Source organism: Triturus cristatus, chromosome 4_2 (assembly GCF_964204655.1).
Source record: "Triturus cristatus chromosome 4_2, aTriCri1.1, whole genome shotgun sequence".
Classification (NCBI taxonomy): domain Eukaryota; kingdom Metazoa; phylum Chordata; class Amphibia; order Caudata; family Salamandridae; genus Triturus; species Triturus cristatus.
This window is the reverse complement of record NC_140586.1, coordinates 58,648,000-58,671,851: the sequence shown is the minus strand read 5'-3', so window position 1 is coordinate 58,671,851 and position 23,852 is coordinate 58,648,000. Positions and strand designations below refer to the sequence as shown.

At 46.3% G+C, this 23,852-nt stretch overlaps 1 protein-coding gene across 13 annotated transcripts in view; it reads left to right on the top strand.

Moving 5' to 3' along the window:
- KHSRP (KH-type splicing regulatory protein) overlaps window positions 1-23,852 on the top strand; it is a 136,655-nt gene that overhangs the window by 5,575 nt on the left and 107,228 nt on the right. For 3 of the 13 annotated variants that reach the window (XM_085600496.1, XM_085600495.1, XM_085600505.1), the window contains exons 7-19: window positions 103-166; window positions 3,433-3,607; window positions 3,702-3,800; window positions 3,901-4,041; window positions 8,179-8,202; window positions 9,282-9,384; window positions 9,573-9,673; window positions 9,780-9,921; window positions 10,026-10,186; window positions 11,430-11,548; window positions 12,187-12,237; window positions 14,890-14,981; window positions 15,170-15,370. In XM_085600496.1, the coding sequence (XP_085456622.1) occupies window positions 103-166; window positions 3,433-3,607; window positions 3,702-3,800; window positions 3,901-4,041; window positions 8,179-8,202; window positions 9,282-9,384; window positions 9,573-9,673; window positions 9,780-9,921; window positions 10,026-10,186; window positions 11,430-11,548; window positions 12,187-12,237; window positions 14,890-14,981; window positions 15,170-15,370 (1,473 nt within the window). The remainder of the gene's footprint in view (window positions 1-102; window positions 167-3,432; window positions 3,608-3,701; window positions 3,801-3,900; window positions 4,042-8,178; window positions 8,203-9,281; window positions 9,385-9,572; window positions 9,674-9,779; window positions 9,922-10,025; window positions 10,187-11,429; window positions 11,549-12,186; window positions 12,238-14,889; window positions 14,982-15,169; window positions 15,371-23,852) is intronic. The other 10 variants (XM_085600499.1, XM_085600494.1, XM_085600498.1 and 7 more) reach the window with 6 other exon arrangements.

Genomic DNA, 23,852 nt, shown 5'->3' with positions numbered 1-23,852 from the left:
TTGGTGACCGTTGAATCTCGTGATGTACCTATAAGCAATTTAATTTTCATCTGTGCTGAAGCAGTCTGCTTTACCTGGTACCCGTACCTTTTCTCTCCACTGATGCAGACAGCGGGGGCATGCCAGAAAGAGTTGTGTCGCTGACAGGAACTCCGGACTCCGTGCAGTAAGTATTGGATTGGCCTGGTGTTTGTTTGTTATTAAAAAATATTTTATTTCAATTATTGAGGGTTCGTTGAAGGATTCTTGTGAAACGTTTCATGCGTTCTGGGTCTGTATTAAATGTAGAAGGTTGAGGTGCAACCAGAGCGCTGTCTCTTGTCCGATTCATATTTGGGTTTCAAGAGAGCCGCGCTTTGCTCCCCATTTACAAATGCACCTGCGGCATAGTAAGGTCCTCTTTCTGGTATTGGTGCAGTGCCTTGTCTGACCATGGATCCACCGGGCTCAATTTGTTTACTTAAGCTTACATCTGTGTTAGAGTAAAGAATAAGTGAGGGCTCCATAGAAATTGATATGCAAAGGCTTGGAAATTGGTATTAACTTATGAGGGGGAGCATAAAGCGGTGGTCTCACCTACTGATTTCTCCTTTCTAACCGTGGCAGTCTGACCAGTACAATGCTAATCAGTTTTTAGATCTGGGAGGCTGTCGCCAGTGAACAGAGCAACTCTGGTGTCTGGCGAGGTAGGACACTTAGCTTGGGCTAGCCCTAGACATTTCTCCATATGAAAGATTGGCCGTTTGCAAAAAGATGACACCCAGTAAAAGCAATTTGAATAGTGAGCAATAGTTCCTCGGAGGCGTCTAACTCAATTTGCCTCTTCTAACGATTCTTTATTATGTTACGGGAGACCCTGACCTGTAATGCCATGGCGTTGATACTAGCATAAAAAATGCATGTCTGGTGCAGGGTACGCTTTTGAATTGAAACTTTGGTGCAAGAATTTCTTTTTTTTTTTTTTTAAATGATAAACCTTGCTGTTTGTTCTATTTTGAGATATGCCTGCAGTATGACACAATTGTTGCTCGAGATGCAGCCTACAGCAGCCAACTAACATCTATAGATGGTGCATATTGTCATTGAACGATTACCAAGTATGGTGATATTACTTTTATTCACACCCTTCCAGAGCTGTCATTACTTTTAAGTGCTTGACTGGTCTCGTTTTCTCATTTTCATGAATCTATTGCGGCAACTTTTTTTTATATATTTTTAATTTTGCTGGCTACTACTGTGGTTTCATTTTGACTCCTATGTTCTAAGTTTCAAGTAGATTGCCTGAGAAGCAGACTTCATGGACTTATGTTTGCCCTTCCCAGTCAGCGAATGTCCGATATATATCCTGTCGTTTGGGTTATTGCTGGCTGCTGCAGTGAAATAACACTAGCTGTCAGACTGAAGAAGTCTGCTAGGATAGACGCCTCCTTTTTAGTCCGCAGTAAAGGTCCGGTTATTAGATTTGCTTCATTTACCACAGCACCTTTAGTGGGCTCTCATTGCCATCGTGCTCCGTATTCCTGCCCTGCTCTCATCGGGAAAATCTGCAGGCCGCCTTTGGTTGCCTGTCTGCATCTGTGTTGACCTTTTTAAGATGTTACAGGTCGGAACTCCTATCCATAAAGATTTACCTTATTAACCTATATTACTGTTTCAGTGGTTTGGTACTGCACTATTTACACCATCTATTTCTGAATATGGAATTGACAAAGCAACCTGTAGTGAAGTTTAAAAGTAGTTTGAAGACTGAGGCAAGGCTTCCTGCTAGCAAGACCAAAGAGGGGGGGGGGGGGGGGGGGGCTTGTGCACTTGACATTGGAGCAGATATTCCGGAGTGCAACTTCCTTCTGACTAAAGAACAGTGGCGCTAGGCATAGTCTGTATTGTCTATCCGTGTTCGGCTTTTAAGCAAATTTCAGTGGTTCAAATTTGTCAGCCTTTCGAGCTCTTATGCCTTTGATTCATTGTAACGCTAAGTATAGTTTAATCACTGAAAGGCGACTGTTGCTATTGCTTGAAACTGGCTCTTATGACATGGCATACAAGTGCCGCCAGGCTTTTGCCGCAAAGTCCTGGTTCGGTGATCTTACGCATGGCTGTATGCACTTAACCTGGTGACTGAGTGTCAGTAACCCCCCCCACCCAACTACGTGATCAAGAGTTTATGTATCATGTCTTGAGCTGATCTAAATATTAATCTGCCAGGCTGTGGGGGCCTTAATGTCACTACATTTGATGTCCGTTAAATTGTCATATCTAAAACCATCCGTTTTATTTTCTACGGTGCACATGCTGCAAATGGTTACTTGGAGAAAGTAAGTTCTTTCTCTGGGGAATTTTACCGTAGCCTCGACTGCTTGACTGTGCCATATTAACCTTTGAGTGCTGCACACTGATTTGAGTGCTGCACACTGATTGTCCATGCTGTCCACTTCTCAAATTTGCCTGCTGATCGCTTTTTCTGAAACACATTGGATACTCTGGTAAAAGGCTCCTTTTCGTTTGTTGTGGTTGGAGTACAGCGAATGCAGGTTGTAAAAGCTTTGAATTTTACTTTGTGTTTGGTTTGGGAAAATCCTAGCCGGTGGCTACTTTGGGGTGCTCATGGTCAGAAGGCTGCGTTACAGGTGTTCAGATTCTTATTGTACATAGTACTCAATCGTTTTGGTTCACGAATGGGAGGGAGGGGTGTTGTCTCTTGTGGCAGTATTGCCTAGGCAACTTTTTAGGTCTCGCCTGACCCAGCGCATGCGCTGGTCTGGCGAGACTTATTGAGAGGTCTCCAAAAAGTGCTACCAGGCCAGCCTAGAGCCACAGTGCATGTGCGCGGGCGGGCGCGCGCGCCGCGTTTTACCGCGATTACTTTCGCTTTGTGTGATCGCGATCACTTTCGCGGCCGCACCGCTTTGCATAGCCAGTAGGTCTCGCTTTTGGGACCTTATAAGTATTTAGTTATGCAACTGTTGCATGGATAAACACTTATAAGGTCCTAAAGGCGAGACCTATTGACTATGCCAATGCTTGTTTTAAATGTATTTGTAATTTTAGGTCAGGCATACAGTCATTGCAGTACATTCATTGTCTATACAGATGAAGAAAAAGGAAGAAAACAAAAAAAAGATTGGAGTAGAGGCAGAAAAACCATAGAGGCAATCTTTCCATATCAAAAAATAAGTGAGGTGCGCACTGGAGGAGTTCAGCAGAAATTATTTCAAGTCCTAAGCTACTACTAATGTATTATCTTCTGTGCATTGCGGCTGGAGGGTTTCTGGTAGTCCTAGTCTAAAATGAAACTGCAGGCTCGATTGGTGCATTCTGAGTTCAACACTAATTATGGGTGTAGTGTAAGGTAGGAGTTGTGTACTGTAGGGTTAGGACAGGTTAAGTACAACAAAGTGCAGTGCTGATGGGGCTCTATTGCACACTCTACAGGAAGGCAAAGATGATGCTGGATGAAATTGTGTCTCGGGGTCGCGGCGGGCCCCCACTTGGTCAGTTCCATGATAACTCCAACGGTCAGAATGGCGCAGTGGAGGAAATAATGATTCCTGCAGGCAAAGCTGGACTCATCATCGGCAAGGGGGGAGAGACAATCAAGCAACTTCAGGTAAGGAGTCCTGGTTTCTCAAATGTAGAAGTCCGAGTGTATGGCTTTAAAGTACTGCAGCTTCTCATTTTATGCACATTTCATTTTTCTGTAGGAACGAGCTGGAGTAAAAATGATTTTAATTCAAGACGGTTCCCAGGGTCAGAATGTTGATAAACCCCTTCGAATTGTTGGCGATCCTTACAAAGTACAGGTACAATACCAAATTGTCAGGTCTAGACAAGATGTAAAAGTGTCTACCAAGTTTATCATGCTAATGGCCCTCATTTTAAATTTGTTCCTCCCTCTTCCAGCAAGCCTGTGAAATGGTAATGGAAATGCTGCGGGAGCGGGACCGGGACCAAGGTGGCTTCGGTGACCGAAATGAGTACGGTTCAAGGGGAGGAGGAGGAGGAGGAGGCGGCGGCGGTGGTGGTGGTGGTGGAGGAATAGATGTAAGTTTGGCCCCCAGTTTTTCACGAGCCCACTTAAAACCAGCATTTGCAATGCAATCAGTCTCGCATTAGTGAAAGTTAGAGCTATTGGCGTTGCTAGGTAATACTTTTTTAGTATTTTTTTGGGGGGTTTGCTGTGGAGTATTCATTTGTCTAAAGACATGAGAAGGAAAGGGGATGGAGAGTAAACAGGGGTTGTATGAGTATAGCTTTAAAAGCAAGAGGAAATACGGAATTTGTGCACATGTAAAGTGCCCCTCCAGCACTCAAATTGCGCCACTGCACAAGACAGTAGGAAGAACACATATGGTTGAGCACTTACCTGAATATTGTATGCATACTGTAGTAGCATCTTTGTAATAAACTAGAACTATTCTGCCTCTTGCGTCTAAGTCATCGTTCCGCCAACCTTTTGGAATGTGTAGACATAAGATGGAGTTAAAGGGATGTGATGACGATAAAACCGTCGGGGGACAGTTTTAGCAGGTGACGGGTTGTAGTCAAAGCAGAGGCAGCTGTTCCGATGCACAGGGCATCCGGATGCTCCTTCTCTACCACAGTAATGGAGTCAGCTGGTCCCAGCGCACCCGGAGTAGTTTATAATATAATGGTAAACTCTGCCTCAAAATCAACCACCCAGTCTCTATAATTGTCCGCATTCCTATTATAGGCAAATGTTTATTATAATTTGCTGTAATGGGGGGGGGGGGGGGAACTATTGGTAATCAGGAGGCATAAAAGTAAATTAGGCGAGGGTGGGAACACGCTCTCTGAACATGCAGGTTGCAAGGGGTGATGTTTTGCAGCTAACACTGCACCGACGTTCACTCTTGTCCAGTACGTGGTGTGCAAAGCACGACGACATCAAGAGCCTGTAAGGCAGGGGCGGGAGCAAAAAGGAAGGGGGGTGGGACTCACGAATGGGTGTGAGGGGAGACAGTTGCGGTGCACTGCGAGGCAGTTGGGATCCAGGGGAAGACGCAGTCAGGAACAGCAATGAAAGTGGCAGCTGGAAAATGCATTTGCATGAGCAAAAGGGGCAAAATAAATGGAATCTAAAATGACGTAGGTAAAAATAGGCAGAAAAATTAAATAAAACTGACCTATTTGCATTAGAAAAGGTGCTCTAGGCGCAGGCTGTTTGTGCTACAATCTCTGACAAAACACGACTCATGTTTGTGCTCTGCTGCCAATCCAGTCTGTGGGGAGGGGTGGTGTCAGAGGAGCACCCTGAACACCCCCTTTAAGACTGATGGTGCATGGGCTGACTCTGGAGCTAGGCCGTATATATGGGATTTGTGTGACCTGACTAGGGTGGTCAGCCCCCTGTATTATGAATTAGGAGGCCATGCCACTGCACTGGTTTCAGTAGTCCTTCCTGGGCCGTTCCTTTTTCTGTCAGTGAAAGCTGGGTTGCCAAGCAGTCTTACAGCACTAACCGACGGGATCTCACATTGCTGACATGGCTGTTGCACCGCCTTAAACCTCGCGATCTGTCCCGTCACGAACACTGGGTAAACAAAGCAACTCCGCGCTATTATCCCTCGCAAACATGCTCACCGAAAAACCTCGCAGCAGGCAGATAGGATGCAAATGAGCATGCACTCAACAGTTTTTATATGCTGCATGCATAAAACGGAAAGTTCTAGTATTGATATAAGTACTGTGAATCGAAATATACATTGCTTTGTAATGGTGATTTTTATATACAGGTGTTTAATTTCTGTAGCCCGATGCCCAGGACGTATAGTTTGGGGTCAAGGACCAGAAGCTTTAGTGTTTTTGTCCTTGGGACATGCAGGCCCAACTCCTGCAGCATAAACCAGATCACCCCACCACATTATGGCTCTGGGAAAGCACACTGTCTGCAGTTAAGGGAATAGTTGTGCTCATGTCAATATTCGAACTTCTATTTAAGGTTAATTAATGCAAAGTCTTTATTTGGGTGAGCGCTCTAAGGAAATGTAAGTTCAGACTTCAATACTGGCAGTGGTTCCAGTATAAAAATGTGTAAACAGGTTTGTAAAGTCTAACGGTAGAAGGCTACGTATGCTTCCAGGATGCTTTCTGATTAGCTGCTAATATATGCCAAAGCTTAAAAAAAAATTGATAATTTGCTTTCAAAATAAGTCATAAAAAATGTAACTAGGAAAACATTTCTGCTAAGCTACTGTGAAATTTTTAGGTACCATTTCTTTGATGCGGTGTTAAGCAAAATGTGGTGATGCATGCTAGTATTTCCCAAAAATATTCATAATGGAAAATCAGTGCAACTGTTTGCAGCAAAATTATAGGGAATATGAAAATGCACCATCATTGGCAAAGTCAATGGGTATGATTGTAGCTGTCAGCATTTTGGATGCAATACATGGCTTGTTTTGAAGTGGGTTTTTATAAAACTTGTGGGAGCTGTGAGACCCTAATCAACAAACATAGGAAAAAGCAACTATTTTTGGTCTAAAAAAATCAGACATTGCACTCCTAGAAAAACATTTGAGCTGCATTTTAGCACTGGCAAATCATGTGTAGACTTCCCCATACAGAGATCTGTTGCGGGGTAACAAGTTGAAATGAAATACCACCATTGTAAAACGCACAGTTACCTCTAGAGGAGTCCCAGCGCTGGGCTGGGGGCCCTCAGGAAGATTAAGCAAGCTATTGCCCAGAATCACATGGTGCTGGGCTAACCTGCCGCCGGCACCGGGGATTGAACCGTGAACCCTGTGGTCCAGAGTCAGGCACTCTGGCCACTGCGCCACACCTCTTCCACAGTTCACTTTCCCAACAACCACTTTTCCCACAACCCTAAAAATTTTACCTCTGCCCTTGAAAGGAGTACATGTATATCCTTTAATATGAGCTAGTATTGGAGACCAGCTGATGAATCCATAAATCATGCAAGTTAGTAAGTTTGCACAGATATTAAAGTGCATACCAACCATGAGGAACTATTGCTTACTACTACCTCCAGCATGTAGATCTGTGGAAAGGTGCTGAAACAAGGGAATTGCTAGTATTCAAACCCTAGAATGGCATGAGCTCTGACGTAATCAGAGGCTATTATCAGAGGTCCTATGTAATGCGATTGCTGCCTTAATTTGCTGGCGCACTACATAGCACCAAAGGGCCATGTTGATTTTGTCCAGGACAAGTAGTTTTATGAAGCAACCTGTACTGTGGACATGTAGATAGTTTAATACAAGTATGTTGATGTTTTCTTTCACCTAACATTTTTTGACCGCTAAGTTTCCCCATAAATGGCTTCTGAAAGTCATGCGGCCTCTGGTAGCGGCCGCCATGATTTAAGATAAAACACGGCGCCCGTGAGGCGCAATGTTAGGCAAAAAAACAAGCGGGCTTGCACATAAGAGTGCACCTAGAACTAGAGTGGTTGATTTGAAAACACATTTTCAGCTCCCTTGTCATGAAAGCGCCAAGGAGGGTAAGTGTGGTGAGGAGGCAGCCTGCAACCCAGGAAAGGGAGCGGAGAGCTGCTGTTCAGAATTTGAAAAAAATAAGCTGCGAGGGGCAGGAGATTAAGTGAAGTGGAAGCCGCAGTGAGGAGAGAGGAAAGACAAAGTAGTGCACTGAAGCAAAACATGGCTCATAGGAAAGGATTCATGTATCGGGGGCAGTCTCCAGGGTGGAACAAAACAAGTCAAAGGCAGGACAAAATGTATGCTATTGACAAACGACTGAATACCACGTCTTGAAGACAGCGAATGCGCTGCCTAGGCGAGACCTAACTAGCAGAGTGACTTGGAATAGGCAGCAGATTGACTGTCTAGTTTCCTGCTGTGTGCTTAGTATCTCTCAAACTGAAGGGCATTTATTTGTGTTAAACTATGGGGTCTTTTAGAGGGTTAAAGGGTTGGTTCAACCAGTCTTAAAGGAGAATTGCACAGCATGTCTCTGATTGTCCGCACTGCTTTGCCACAACACCTTTGCACTGAAAAGTGCAGTAGTTTTGCTCTTAAAATGCCAGTATGGACTGCTTGGGCCTGGATCATAGTGCGTTGTAATGACCGTTGCAGCATCCAAAACACATCTCTGCTGCATTCGGTTTGATCATGGTACAACTTGGCAATTTTCTTTGAAACTAATCACTGTTAAACACTCCCTCATTTACACTTGTAGATGGATTCATCGAATGTAGTTCAGGTATGTTATTTCTGTTGTGTGTTTTTTTTATTATTTTTAAAGGCGGGGGTGCAATCAGCGCACATATTGCTAGCGTAGAACAGGACTGGGCTATGGTTTCTAGTCCTCTAGTCATATCAGGATCCCACAATGAAGTCCCTTTTAAGAAAGGGGCAGCAAGTTTAACTTGTTTACCTGTACTTTTTTCTAGACACAATTTTAAGGCAATGAGCTAGAAAAAGCACGGTACTATCTGTCAGTTTCCCAGTCTCTGCTTTAATTGTACCTTTAAGTGCTAATGGCTTCATCCCCCACTGTAGTTTTCTAGGTCACAAGGTATACAAAACATCCTCTTAAGTCTGACATGAGTGGTAGTAATCCACTCGTGTGCATGCTTTTGATTAGACAGTTGCCATCATATTGATATCTTGTGCCATTTGGTTGTTTTTTGGTCTGCCTTGCTCACTTCTGGCAAATTTACATAAATTTTCTCCTGGAATAGCGGGCTCCCTAGAATAACACAAGGCCTCATCTTACTGGCTTTTGTGTATCCCTAATGACTTCGATAGTGAGGTGTATTTAGTTCTGCCTGTGAAATCACTGGATTTAAGGTTTCGCTGTCCATGGCATAATTCAGTTTATAGTAGGGGTGGTACAACTCGCAAGGCAGGTTTCTTTATGATCACCTATGTATGGATTACAGCGCAAACCTGTCCAATCTTTGGTGCTGCCATCAACAATAGTTTGCGGTTCATCCAGCATAAGAGCCTCAGTCTTACATTTGGCAATTACTTTGGCCGTTTCAATTTAGGCAGCGCCATAACGATTTCCAGGAAGCATTCTTGGATGTTTAACTTTCTACCAGGCACTTCTGAAGTGATGGAGACTGCCCTCTTGTTCAGGATATTAAGGGTTGTTTGTTACATGGTAATTAGTTTCTTTTAGTTTTGAGCAGGCTTGTATCCAACTTAACGTTCTGGGGTTAGATAACATTTCAGGTCCTTTTAATGGCTGGGAATTGCACTTAAACTGAGGCTAGAATACAGTAAGGTGAATGTTGCTGTTGAACCACTTCACTCGTCTCTGCTTAATCTCAACAGGTCCCGGTACCTAGGCATTCAGTTGGTGTTGTTATTGGCCGTAGTGGTGAAATGATTAAGAAAATACAGAACGATGCAGGAGTGCGGATACAGTTCAAACAAGGTAATGCTACTACATTGGAGTGCTAACAAGATAGGCCTACTCCAAGAGCCACTGTAGGTTGCAAGGTGGAGTAGGAAAAAGCTGGCTTAGCAGTAGTCTGTGGGGAGTGGTTGACTGGACATGATTATCATCCTGGTTGTTAATACCCTCTGGCCTGCTTTTTTCCCCACCCTTGCCCTTTCTCTTAGATGATGGTACTGGTCCCGAGAAGATAGCACACATAATGGGTCCGCCAGATAGGTGTGACCATGCTGCACGCATCATTAATGACCTTTTACAGAGCCTTCGGGTATGTTGTAATTTTATAGGGGTAAGCCTGGTGGGCCATGTCCTGTCAATTAAGGTGCAGGGGTCACTCAAAGGGGTCGTATACTCACTTTATTCTCCTCTTTCAGACTGGGCCACCTGGTCCCCAAGGTCCAGGGATGCCCCCTGGTGGTCGAGGTAGAGGACGAGGCCAAGGTAGCTGGGGGCCCCCTGGAGGGGAGATGACTTTCTCCATTCCTACGCACAAGTGTGGCCTAGTCATTGGGAGAGGTGAGTTTGATTGCAGCGTCCTTCCTGTGCGGCTCTTAATGCACTCGTAAATTCTTAGCCAGATAATTTGTCTGCCTCTGTCTCAATATGACGTTGTCCTCCAGGTGGAGAGAATGTTAAAGCTATAAATCAGCAAACGGGGGCGTTTGTGGAGATCTCGCGGCAACCCCCACCCAACGGTGACCCCAACTTTAAGCTTTTCATCATCCGAGGGGCACCCCAACAAATTGACCACGCTAAGCAGCTTATTGAGGAGAAGATTGAGGTGAGTTTGTGCCATGGGGTTATTTCTGTGTACCACCATCTTCGGCATTAAAGTAAAATGTGTTACTTGACATGTTGGCTTTTAATGTCCAAAGACATTTCAGATCGTAGATGGTGTGCATTTTGTTCTTAGTTGTCCTCTTAAACAACACTATTTCATACGAGGCCCTGCAGGTCTTGTGTATTAAATGGATGGGTGAATTAAGGTGCATTCAAGGGAGATGGGCCTGCTGGTACACAAGAGTTTAGACATGGGTTCAAATGCAGTCGCCCTAGTAGTAATTGTATTTAATTGTATTTTATGGTGCTCAAGTACCAGGCTCAGTTATTGCGTTTATGATCTGCAACTAATTTATTTTCTTAAGATTTAACATTTTCAGGTAACTGGACAGCCAACATGCTTTGAAAGGCCCCTTCTGACTTTCAGGCCTGGGGCTTTTTCCATGTTTCAAGGAAAATTGTGGGTCAAAGTCATGTTGGTCTTTGTCAATCACTGGCATCCATATAGTACTGATGTGAGCTCCTACATAAGGCATGTTTGTTTGGTCCTGCCGGCTGCTTTGATTGTGCGAGCAATATACTGGTCACTATCTGTTTGCCTTAGGCTGGCAGTCTAGACACCTGGTTATTAGAAGTGTGGCTGCCTCTGTATGCTTCTCGTTGGGTGTAATTGCACAGACCGCAGCAAGACAGACAGCACTCTGACCTAACCTCGTGCTTTGGACCCCCAGTGTATTGCTATTCACAATCGCCAAGAAGCACATCAACATTACTTTTTGTACCCTAAATTTCCTTGAAGCCTTAAATACCCCCGGCTTGCAGGCCAAAATGGGCAAGACATTGGCTTTCCAGCTACTGGGAAACATTAATTCCTTGATAGGAATTGGATATTGTTAAATGATTGTATATTTGTGTAACAAATGTAACGGTATCTGATAACTGAGAACCATAACGATTAAGAATAATTAATCCTATATGGTGGTTGCATTCAAACCTACATCCTCTTAAACATGCTTGGCTTTCAAAACAATCTAACCTCTAGATGTAGAATTTTATTTAAGTTAATTTGTTAGACCGAAATGACTTTTCCTTAAAAGCTCAAAGTGCAGGCCAACATTCTTGTTCAAAGGCAAAATGAATAAATGATTAACAATGCAAACCTTCTTGCAGGTTGTGTTACTAAGACTGATCTGAGTTTTGTCCTTTGCCTCCTGTATCTAATATGTTCCCCTCTTTGTCTACAGGCACCCCTCTGCCCTCTTGGGCCTGGGCCTGGAGGACCGGGAGGTCCTGGTCCATCCGGTCCTATGGGCCCCTTTAACCCAGGCCCCTACAATCCAGGGCCGCCTGGGGCTCCTCCTCAGTAAGTACTGCCATTTCGAACAAGAGCAGGATATGCAGGTGGTGTGAGTGGAACATTTGTTTGACGGTGGTGTAGTGTGTGGGCTGGGCTAAAAGTATATGGTTGGGGGTTGCCCTCACTGTGTCCAGCTAGTGTTGAGAATGTGAGCAATTGGCTTGATCAACTTGATTGGGACTGGATGCTAATTAATGTGGTGGATTAATGAAATTATGTTGATGACACTTAGTGCAGGAAGATGGAGCTGTGGGTTACATTCACTGGTGCGATGGCAGCAGCTGTAGTGGTTCAGGAGACTGCTGTATGTTTAATTACCTCTAATGGTGTGGTGGCTGCATAGGCTCCACATAGGTGCAGTAGACATGCCTGTATGCATGTGCAAGTTAACAGGTGGTATGTGCTGTGGATGAGTGCGTTGGTGATAGGATGACATAAGTTTGGGTTATGTGACCTGCAGTAGCAATAACTATTTGTGCTGTGAAGATATTGTATATTAGTAAAAAAGGATACTTGGTTCGGCTCTGCCTGTGGGCAAATGTTTGAGTGGAGTTTGAACAGCTGTCCGTACACTTGGGCGAGATGCACTTTTTGAATGTCTTAAGGTGCTTTATTTATTATATTTATTTTTTGGTGATTTGTAGGGCCTCGCATGCCGCTGTAAGGCCGCCTCAGGGCGCAGCAATTGTTTACAAGTAAGATGACCACAAGATTATTGCACTTACTATCAAATAACAATCTATGATGTAAATCTGGGGTGGTATAGGCTGGGCCAGTTAAAAGCTTGGCTGAAGTCATGATTGCTGTCAGTTTCTCGAACTTTGTCTGGTCTTTGTGTTCATTGTTGGGGGTGGCTAAGTACATTTTAAAAACTAGATTGGAGGGCCTCTTTTCCGTAGCCTGCGCTGTTCGTTTTCCTGTAGTATCTAAATGGGAATTGTGTTAAAAAGTTGGCACCAAACTTCCAGTTTTGTGCCCAAGTAAACCAGACTTTGATGGGTTGTCCACTGCACTAGTGTCACAATTGTTTTAGCCAATTTATTCGATGGTCCTTCGGATCTGGTGTGCATGGGGGGTTGTTCCTATTAGAAGGCTCCATTTTTACCGGTCACATAAGCAGTGCAATATTTGAGTAATGTCAGTTACTCGCAGAGGCAGATAAACTGGCTTGCCTTCCTTAGTCTCGTTGCCCTTCATGGCCTCGTGTCTGACTACACAACTCCAATGTCTTTGTGATAAGATTGTGATATGCTTCGTGAGGGTTGACCAGTGACTGGGTTCTTGCTTTAAGGAGAGGTTTCAGATAGCCAATATGTGCTCGTTTGGGAGTGTTCTTCACTGAACTTGTAGATGGTGGCAGAATGGATCTCTAATCACACCAAGCTTTGGGCACGTTCCCTGAAGGAAATGATTTTCAGTTTGAAATTGGTGATTACCAGGTTGAAATGACACTTTCTATTGTCTTACATGTTTTGGAGACATCAGAAGCTGTGTATTTGCTTTTGAACTGCCTTTTAGGTCTCCGGTAGACAGCGCTGTCTCTTCGAGACATGTCTATACTTGGTCTATTTCATCCTGCCCAATGGCTTCCTGTTTGCTAGCTCCATTGTTGCTCTCATTCTTTCTCCCCATTTGTCCATGGCATGCATTGTGCCTCATTCTGTGTTTAGACCCCCCCCTCCAGAACATGGACCAACTACTACTATCCAATCGCTGCTCCCATTTTAGGATTTTTTTTTTCTTCCTGTGCTCCATGTTTTTAGTCACTCCAACCTCCGTTTCTGTAAACAAGCCTGTAGCTCTCCTATCGTCACATTGGCTGTGCATTCATAGAGAACATGACTCTTTTTTACTTTTCTTTCTCTGCAAACTGTTTTATCAATCCCAATATTTTACTTTCTCTTCATTCCCACTTATTTTTAATATTCTTATCCTGACCACTATCTAGCTCTCACATTTTAATATCTACAAATATCCCTGTCACCTGTTGTCATTAGTTCGATATCTTATGCTTGACGAACTGACAGTCCCCTCCGGTTCATTACTGCATCTACAAGTTCACCACACGCCAAGATGGTGACCAAAACCAATATAGCTGGTCACTGCTAACTGTAGAGAGACTAACTATCACTTCCCCTTTAAAAATGATGCTCGGACAGAATACTGTGCGAACATCGAATGCATCGGAATACCGTGATTCAACCCATCACTGGTAAGAGCATACCATGCCCATTCCTATCAGTCTTTTTGGCCCCCAGCTCCCCATTACAAGTCATTTGTCAAAACGGCCCTATTATACACTGTTGCCCCAGCGCGTAACACTTCTTGCTATAATCGCTCACAGCGATAGATGCACTGTGTGCACCTAATTAGCCTGACTTAACTGCACAATGCCTCAGTATTTTATACTGCAACCAAAATGCATAGCATGGACAAAATAGCGGCTCATAGCACCAGACGCACTAGTAATACAATGTTTTTTCGCACAATGATGCTCGGGCTGTCCCCCACCCCATCTCACATTTAAAAAAAATCACTAACGTGGCCTACACTTGTCACACCATAGTGCTTTTGTCAGTGACTCTTAGCCATGTTAAACAGCAGGTGTAGTGCCAAACATGGCTAAAAGACATTTACATTGACATGGCCAATTGCTCAGGCATTGCTGAAACCTAATGCCTTTGCCAATGCTGGTTTATTTCACGAGCTTTTTTTTCTCTCCTATTTGAGGTTTGCAGTGGTTCGGAGATGTTGTTCTTGGGCCCATAGCTTTAATGTGTTAACCATTCGTCTTCCAGCTGCCAGATAATCCTTCAGCATCACAAATACCAGTATTTTACTGCTTCTCTGCCTCTGAAATTTGTACTTGTAGACGTGCTTATCCACATTTCTAGTTAGTTGTTCAACCTGTATACAAGTGGTTTGAGCTGCTCTTTCTAGGTGCTTGGTTTCAAAACCGCAAGCTTTTGGTTGGTCAATAGAAATGCATTTTTTGTGTCAAGCGGACGCAAGAGGCCAAACAAGCTATATTGTCAGTTGATCTTGTATGTTGACTGAGGCATACCCAGGGTCATAACTGTATTGGGCTGTATTTACCAAAGACTTCCCTGGTAACTCCCAAATTCATGAGAAAGGGAGATCTGGTGTTTGGATATGCACTCCTTTCTGAATGACCGCCAGTGCAATTAGTGAACAGTGTAACATGAGTGAGGAAGGAAAGTGAAGATGCAACTGTACAGTGTTCAGAATGTTTGCTGTTCATTTGTACTGGTGCCTTTCTGGCTCTGATTGCCTCTTGTAGTGAACCAGCCACTAACATTTGTTATCCTTTTACCTCTCCCCAACAGCCCTGGGCCACCACCACCACACCAATATCCTCCTCAAGGCTGGGGAAGCACATATCCACAATGGGGACAGCCTCCAGCTCCTCATGACCCAGGTAATTCCCCAGTGGGGTGGGGTTATTCTATTTTACTGGTCTGTGTTTATAGATTCTCACTTTAAACATCAGGTGAAGTTAAATTTAGTCTGTACATTCTCACTAATGTTTCCTACTTTGCAGGTTATTCTTATGTATTTGGCTTCACTATTGTAATTGTGTTTTTTTATTTTCATTTTTCTTTCCAGGCAAACCTCCCGCACCAACGGATCCCAATGCAGCTTGGGCAGCTTACTACACCCACTATTACCCACAGCCTCCAGCACCATTGCCAGGCCAGCCACCTGCTGTTGTGGCAGCACCACCAGCTCAGGGAGAACCCCCACAGCAGTTGCCAACTGGACAATCTGATTACACCAAAGCTTGGGAAGAATACTACAAGAAAATAGGTAAGAAGCCATTGACCCTGTGCTCCCTCTCATGCCCTGTAAGGTCCCCTTTTGTATGAGTTGTCGCTATGTTTTCTTAATACCGAGCTCATTGCCTTGAGATAAAAGTAAACTTAAATGTTGGAAACTCACCTTTGAGGCAGTTTTTAAATGGATTATTCCGTGAAACTTGACAAACCATTGTCCATTTGCTTTTAGAAAAGCAGCAGTATTTGTCGTGATTTAAGTCTTAGTTGTTTGACAATGGAACCAGTTTCTCTAGTCATGTTTTACCTTTTACAAAGTTGGAAAAGTAGACTGGTTTTTTTTTCAACCATTGCGCATCAGTGTAACTGGTTAGTCATCGTATTAGGAAGAAGTCATCTCAAAATAACTGTTGCAGAAAATCATACAGCCAGTAAAGCGTCCAGCGGTTGTGTATGAGCCTTGAGTCCGGTTATACGATGAGCCCCATTTTTTTTTCCGTTAAGTGCATTAGGATTTATTGAATCTGTGAATACATACTTCAGCATTCCTGTGTATTGTCCTCATGGTATGCATATATGTAATACTCTTGGCTTGATTCTCATTTTGGCCTAAAACTGTTTTAGGCATGTGAGCTGTAGATCACATGCTGTGCATAGATTGCCATCTGGTGTTGGGTCTGGATGTTTACACGGTTTTTCTTTGAATAAGTCTTTACAGTCACGAGTGCGTATGGGCATCAACACCATCTTCAGATTGTTTTTTTTTTTCTTCCGTCTGGTACGGATGTTAGTTGCTGCGCTCTGGTTTGACGCCGTTCCTTCGGTTTCCCTCGGTGCGTAAGACACTCCCTTGAAGGTATTGTTTCCAATCGTGTATATCATTCTTCATGTTTAATTATAAAAAACCCTCTTTCGGTTGTAGAGCTCGTGATAGGCAGTCGGGCCTACCCGTGTCGGTTCGGTCTATGGAACGAACTCCCTTCAAATTCTGCCCTCTGCCACACGAAGTACCCGCACACCTGCTCACACGGGGTGTGTAACTTGTGCTTGTTTCCTGAGCACAGGACTGCAATGCGTGCCAGGTTTTCTGCTTCAAGCATCTGGCTCGACGTCGCGACATGCAGTCTCCACACACAAGCTCTGTTCCGCAATTCTTCGGGCCAGATTCGTATGAAGAAGCCAGCGACTCTGATCGGGGCCGAGGAGGAACAGGAACCAATCTGTTTCCGAGTACAGCTCCGACCAGGATGGGGACATCCTGCATGGACAGCGTACTGTAAGTGCAGAATCTCCCTCGCCCCGACAACCATCTCAACTGAAAAATAAGGCTCCGGACCATCCCGCTCCCTGGGGCCCCAGTCAGTCCCGATGCCACGCATCTGACACCCTGCCTTCGGGTTCAGCACCAAAGCCTTCGGGTCCTGAAAAGCCCCACTCTAAATCAGGCACCAGGCTGAAACCTTCAGGATCGAAGCCAATGTCTGGCTCCAAACATTACTCGGCACTGAAACATACTTCGTATCCGAAGACACCAACTCCGAAAATGTCTGCGTCCAAACCTTCGGCGCTGAAACAGACTGATGCACTGAAGTCACCACAAAAGCACTGACAACGATTCCCTCGTTAAACCGGACCCGAAACAGGTGTTTCAATAATCCTCTAACTAGACATATCACCACAAAAGTGATTCTAAAAAGGACTGATACAGAAGAGGAATATCGCATTCCTTTGAAGACAACTATTGGAACTAACCCTTCCCCACTTCCTCCTCCTCCTTCCATCACCCCTTCTCAGTTTCTACCTGTGCCAACTTCACCTCATACACCTGACAATCAGGATAATGGGGATGATATTCAGCCTATAACTACAGACCCATGGGACGATTACAACACTAACTCGCCCACAGGCAATGATACTGACTTCTACCACACCAGATGACCGTGTAGGCTACATTGAATTGTTGGGTAGGGTAGCTAATTACCATGTGGTGCAGCTCCACAAAGTGTCTCGAAGAGGATTCTCTTTGAAACCCTTAGCAGCAAACTAAGTCATCACACCAGTTACCCATGCTCAAAGGTATGATTAGGCATGTAGATATCCTCTTTAATGATCCTATCAGGGCACGTATCCTTACCCCTAGGGTAGATAAAAAATGAGTCGTCACCATCCGACCCAGTCTACATAAAGGGACAATTACCATTGGACTCATTGGTGATGTCCAATTCACACAAAAGGGGCAACTCCCAAACTGCAAGAGATGCTCCACCCCCAGATAAAGAATCGTAAGGTTCTTGATGCTTCTGGGAAAAGGGTGGCCCCTCGGGCAGCCAACTTCTGGCGCATATCTAATACACAAGCATTGTTGGCTAGATACGACTGTGCGCACTTGGATGAAATGGAACAATTACTTCAATTTCTTCCCCAAGAACATAGAGTTTAAGCACAAGACCTAGTGAGAGAGGGACAACTTACCTCAATCAGGTGCTCCCTAGATTCTGCTGACACCGCTGCCAGAGCAGTGAACACCAGTGTTCGAGGCATGTGGGCTGCTGAATTCATATCTGTGCATAGATCGCCGCCTAGTGTTGGGTCCGGATGTTTGCACGTTGTTGTCCTGGAAGAGTCTTCGAAGTATCCTGGGATAGGTGACTCCTCCCCTGGACTACAGTGCGCATGGGCATCCTCTCCATCCTCAGATTGTTTTTTTCCGCCATTGGGTTCGGATGTGCTATCTTGACTCAAGTTAGGAAAATCTTTTTTCAGGCCAAAAGGCCTTTAGTTCGCGTCGGTACTGTTCTCGATCGGTATCGATAGTATCTTTGTTAGTTTACTAACTTCCAGAACAAACTCTCGCATCTTACCCGACCGTCGATTCGACATCAACGATGGAATCGAGGACACCATTCAAGAGGTGTCCGGTATGCAATGCGAAATATCCCCACGTCGACGTCCATCCGGTGTGCAACAAATGCCTTTCACCGGATCACTACGAATCTACATGCATGGCATGTGCCAGATTTCGATCCAAGAAGACTCTACGGAAACGACTAGCGGCGAGACTCTAGGCGCAGCAAGCGGCACCGGCCCCGGCCGACATCTTCAACGCCGAGACCGAAGATGTCGAAGAAGTGGAGAACCTACCCTCCAGTCCCGTTTCCGAACATGACTCCGGATCGGAAGACGTCGACGACACACTCTTTCGCAGAGATGAAGACGACACCGAGGTAGGAGACTACAATGAGGCATTAGGGGCCGAAGAGTAGCTCCGGTGACGAGCAAGGCCTACCCGTTCAGACTGAAGAAAGCCCCGTGCAACAGTCTATGGCTCCGGTCGAGGGATCGCCTTCGGGCCTTACCCAAGACCTATCCCGCAGTTCTTCGGGCCCGGCCTCGGACATTCAGCGGCAACCATTAATGCCCAAAACGGCAAGTTTCGCTTCTTCGAAACCGAAAGCTGTATTGGTTCAATTGAAACCGAAACCGGCGCTGGTCGGATCGAGGCCCTCCACACCTTCGACGCCAGCAAAACACATCGGCACCGAGCGCACCAAACGAGACTTCGGTGCCGAACTCGAAGCGGCCGACGTCTGAGTCGACATAAGGAAGAAGGCCTTCGGTACCACCAAACCTGCTTGGCTCCCGGCACCGACGCAATCGACTCCGACCCCGAAGGTCAAACAGCCTGCTGCGTCTCACACCGCTTCCACGGCAACACCAAAGCCACACTCATCGAAGAAGCCGACGGCCATTCCCGCCCCTCGACTCGATGACCCACCGGCGCCGAAAAAATCCACGACCGCCTCGACAAAACCGGTCGGTGCAAAAGAATCGAGGGCGCTCCAGACGCGACCCATTGCTGCGCAAAGCACCAAAAAGAAAATGGTCCTCCAGGACACGTCGGGCTCCGAACCAATTAAAGCACCAGCCAACATTACTTTTTGGCCTGCCACCATCCACGGCCCCGAAACTGTTCCAAATCAGGACACGGGTGACCCATACCACGATCACGCCTGCCGAACGCTCTGCGGAGACGTCTCCATCGCATCTAATCGACACCGGCAGGATGATTATCCACAAAAGGAAAATAACTTCGGAGCCGGCTTTGGACTCCTTCAGGATTCCACTCAAAAGAAAGCTGCCTGTGGCTTCAGAACCAGTTCTTTACGAACCTTTCCACTCACCCTACCAGGATCCACAATCCTTCTCTCCCACACACTCAGACACGGATGCGTTGGTGAACTACATGGGTGACCAAGTCACCTACCCCGGAGACATGGACCCTGACGGCCAACAGGACCCTGATCAAACTTGGGATGACCCTGTGGACCCAGGTGCACCTATGGATGCACAAGACCCGCAACTCTATGGAGCAAAAACATCTCCCACAGAGGACACTGCAGCGTTCAACGCTCTAATTGAACGTGCTGCGGCCAATCATGGGGTGCAACTTCACTCGGACACCGTCGAGGACGACTTTCTTATGGATACTTTCGCATCCTCAGAGGAATATAAAAACTCTACCCATGTTGAAGGGTGTCCTCAAACCAGCAAAGGACATCTTCAAGGAACCCACCAGGGCAAGAGTGATAAACCCCAGGATCGACAAATACAGATCAGCGCCTGGGGACCCTACTTACATCAGAGGCCAATTACCTCTGGATTCCATTGTCGTTGCGAATGCTCGCAAGAGGGCACACTCACAAACAGGTGACGCTCCTTCCCCGGACAAAGAGTCCAAGGTGTTAGAGACCTCTGGCAAACGGGTTGCCGCCCAGGCAGCCAACATATGGCGCATTGCCAATACTCAAGCACTCCTCGCTCGCTACGATAGAGCGCACTACGACACATTAGAGCAACTACTCCAACATCTCCCTGACCAATACAGAGAAGGTGCAGAGATCCTCATCAGGGAGGGACAGCTCCTCACAAACGCATCCATCAAGTGTGCGCTGGATGCCGCAGACACAGCTGCCAGGGCCATAAAGACTAGCGTCATGCTGCGACGACATGCCTGGTTACGAATCTCCGGATTCAAACCTGAGGTGCAAAACCTACTCAACCAGCCTGTCAACCCCGACTATTTATTCGGCCCGGAGGTTGACACCACCCTAGAGAAAATAAAGGACACGGACACTGCAAAGTCCATGGGGGCTCTCCAGACTCAGTCCTTTCGGAGCGGCTCCTTTCGTCGCCCCGGAAATAGAGGAGCAGGTAGAGGACAGGGGTCACAGCAAACATACAACAAGGGCAATACACAAACCACCTACGATAAAAACACCCGGGGTGGATATCGTGGCTCCAGTACAAAGGGCAGAGGACGCGGCTACGGCAACACCAGGTCCTCCCCCAAGAACAAGCAGTGACGCCTTCTCCCTTCCTCCCGACCACATAACACCTGTCGGGGGAAGGCTACAAAGGTTCCTGTCCACGTGGAACTCCATCACCACGGACAGGTGGGTCAAAGATATTGTCAAATACGGTTACTGTCTAGAACTAACCTCCACTCCACCCACAATACCTCCAAAAAACCGTCCTATGTCCTCAGAGCACTTAACGCTCTTACAGCAGGAGGTGCAAAGTATGCTTCTAAAAGGCGCAATAGAGGTCGTACCCGTCCACGAGCAAGGTACGGGGGTGTACTCCCTGTACTTTTTAATACCGAAGAAAGACGGGTCACTCAGACCTATATTAGACCTGAGACCCCCTAAACGGATACATTCTTTCCGAGCATTTTCACATGCTCACTCTACAGCAAGTCCTCCCGCTGCTCAAGCAGGGAGACTTTCTAGCCACACTGGACCTCAAGGATGCGTATTTCCACATACCCATTCACCCCTCACACAAAAAATACCTCAGGTTCACTGTTCAAGGGCAGCACTACCAATTCAAAGTCCTTCCCTTCGGCGTGACAACGGCACCAAGGGTGTTTACAAAGTGCCTAGCTACTGTGGCGGCACATCTACGGAGGCAGCACATACACGTCTACCCTTACCTGGACGACTGGCTCGTTCAAGCGAAGTCAGCCCAGCAATGTGCCAGCCACATGTCCCGCACCATTCACCTCCTTCACAGTCTGGGGTTCTCACTTAATTACCCAAAATCCCATCTACAGCCCGCACACGTACAACAGTACCTAGGTGCGACTATAGACACTCTGGCGGCCACAGCTCAGCCAAATTTGGTGAGAATCAACAGCATGCAAATGCTGATTTCCAAGTTCAAACCACAACACTCCCTTCCGAGTGTTCATGCAGTTGATGGGCATGATGGCCTCCTGCATCTTCATAGTCCCCCACGCGAGACTACATATGCGCCCGCTTCAGGAGTGCTTAGCACGTCAGTGGAATCAGGCTCAAGGACATTGAAAGACCTAGTGTTGGTGAGCGGTCGGGCATACAACTCTCTGCATTGGTGGAATCCACAAAACCTTTGCAAGGGCCGACCGTTCCAAGAGCCTGTCCCACAGATAATACTGACGGCGGACGCGTCTCTCCAGGGATGGGGAGCTCATGTACTCCATTACACAGTGCAGGGACTATGGACACAACAACAAAAGAAGATGCACATCAACCTTCTAGAGCTGATGGCAATCTTCCTCGCTATGAAATCATTCAAAGTACACTTGTGCAACAAAGTCGTGTTGCTCCGGACGGACAACATGACTGCCATGTACTACATACAGAAGCAGGGAGGAACACACTCTCCACAGTTGTCTCATCTGGCTCAGAGCATGTGGAAGTGGGCCATTCAAAGGAACATGTTCCTCATGGCAGAACACCTCCCCGGCAAGGACAACCAGATGGCGGATCTGCTCAGCAGACACAGCCACCAGATGCACGAGTGGGAGTTACACCCATCAGTACTCCAACCGTACTTCCAGCAGTGGGGTCATCCAGAGATAGACCTATTCGCGACAAGCGAAAACGCAAAATGCCAAAGCTTTGCCGCCAGGTTCCCACATCCGCAGTCGCAGGGCAATGCGATATGGATGAACTGGTCCGGCAGATTTGCGTACGCTTTTCCCCCAGCACCGCTGGTGGCACTCAAACTGCGTCAACACTCACTGACGCTCGTCCTGGTTGCTCCAACGTGGGCACGCCAGCCGTGGTACACCACCTTTCTCGAACTTTCCGTGGTGCCGCATCCAAGGCTGCGGGTCAAACCCGAGCATTTGACGCAGAACCATGGAGAGATTCAGCACCCAGATCCGCAACAGCTGAACCTGGCAATCTGGCTCCTGAAGTCCTAGAGTTTGGCTACCTAAACCTGCCACCTGACTGTATGGACATCATTAAGGAGGCCAGGAGACCCACTACCAGAGCTTGCTATGCAGCAAAATGGAAGAGGTTCGTCATTTATTGCAATACTAATGACATTAACCCGCTAGACGCATCCATCCAAAACATTATTTGTTACCTATTACACCTATACCGATGCAATCTGGCGTACACCTCTATACGTGTCCATTTGACCGCAATATCAGCCTATCTGCAGACCAGGCAGCACCTCTCTATTCAGAGTGCCTGCCATCAAAGCATTCTTGAAAGGACTCAAACGAGTCATTCCACCAAGCCACCCACCGGCTCCGATGTGGAACCTCAACTTGGTCCTCACACGCCTGATGGGTCCACCCTTTGAACCTCTACACTCATGCGAGATTCAATTCCTTACCTGGAAAGTAGCTTTCCTAGTAGCGATCACTTCTTTGAGAAGAGTTAGTGAACTCCAGGCACTAACCGTTCAAGAGCCATTTATACAGGTTCACGCCAACAGGGTCGTACTACGTACCAACCCCAAATTCATGCCAAAGGTGGTATCGCAGTTCCACATGAATCAAACCATTGAACTGCCCGTTTTCTTCCAAAACCCACAAACTGTCGCAGAAAGGGCACTCCATACACTAGATGTCAAAAGGGCCCTCATGTATTATATCGACAGGACCAAACCCTTTAGGAAAACACAACTTTTCGTCGCCTTTGCCCCACACCACAAAGGTAACGCTATCTCCAAAGCAGGAATAGCCAGATGGATCGTTAAGTGTATTCAAATTTGCTATCAAAAGGCTAAACGCACTTTAATGATTCCCCCACGAGCCCACTCAACACGTAAGTTAGGGGCCTCAATGGCTTTCCTAGGAAGCATTCCTTTGCATGACATATGTAGAGCAGCCACCTGGTCCACTACACATACATTTACCAAACACTATTGTGTAGATGTGCAATCAAAACAGCAGGCAGCTGTAGGACAGGCTGTTCTCAAAACTCTTTTTCAGACCGCTGCAGCTGGCACTGGTAGCCGCCGCTAATAAGAGGGCACTGCTATATATTCTATGCACAGATATGAATTCAGCAGCCCACATGCCTCGAACTGAATATGCTACTTACCAGTATGCATCTGTTCTTGGCATGTAGGGCTGCTGACATTCATATCGTCCTCCCAGGCGCCTGTAGCAGCTGCAGCTCTCAGAATTACTGTAAGCATGGTCATCACTTTCTATATCTTCTCCATCACTGCCA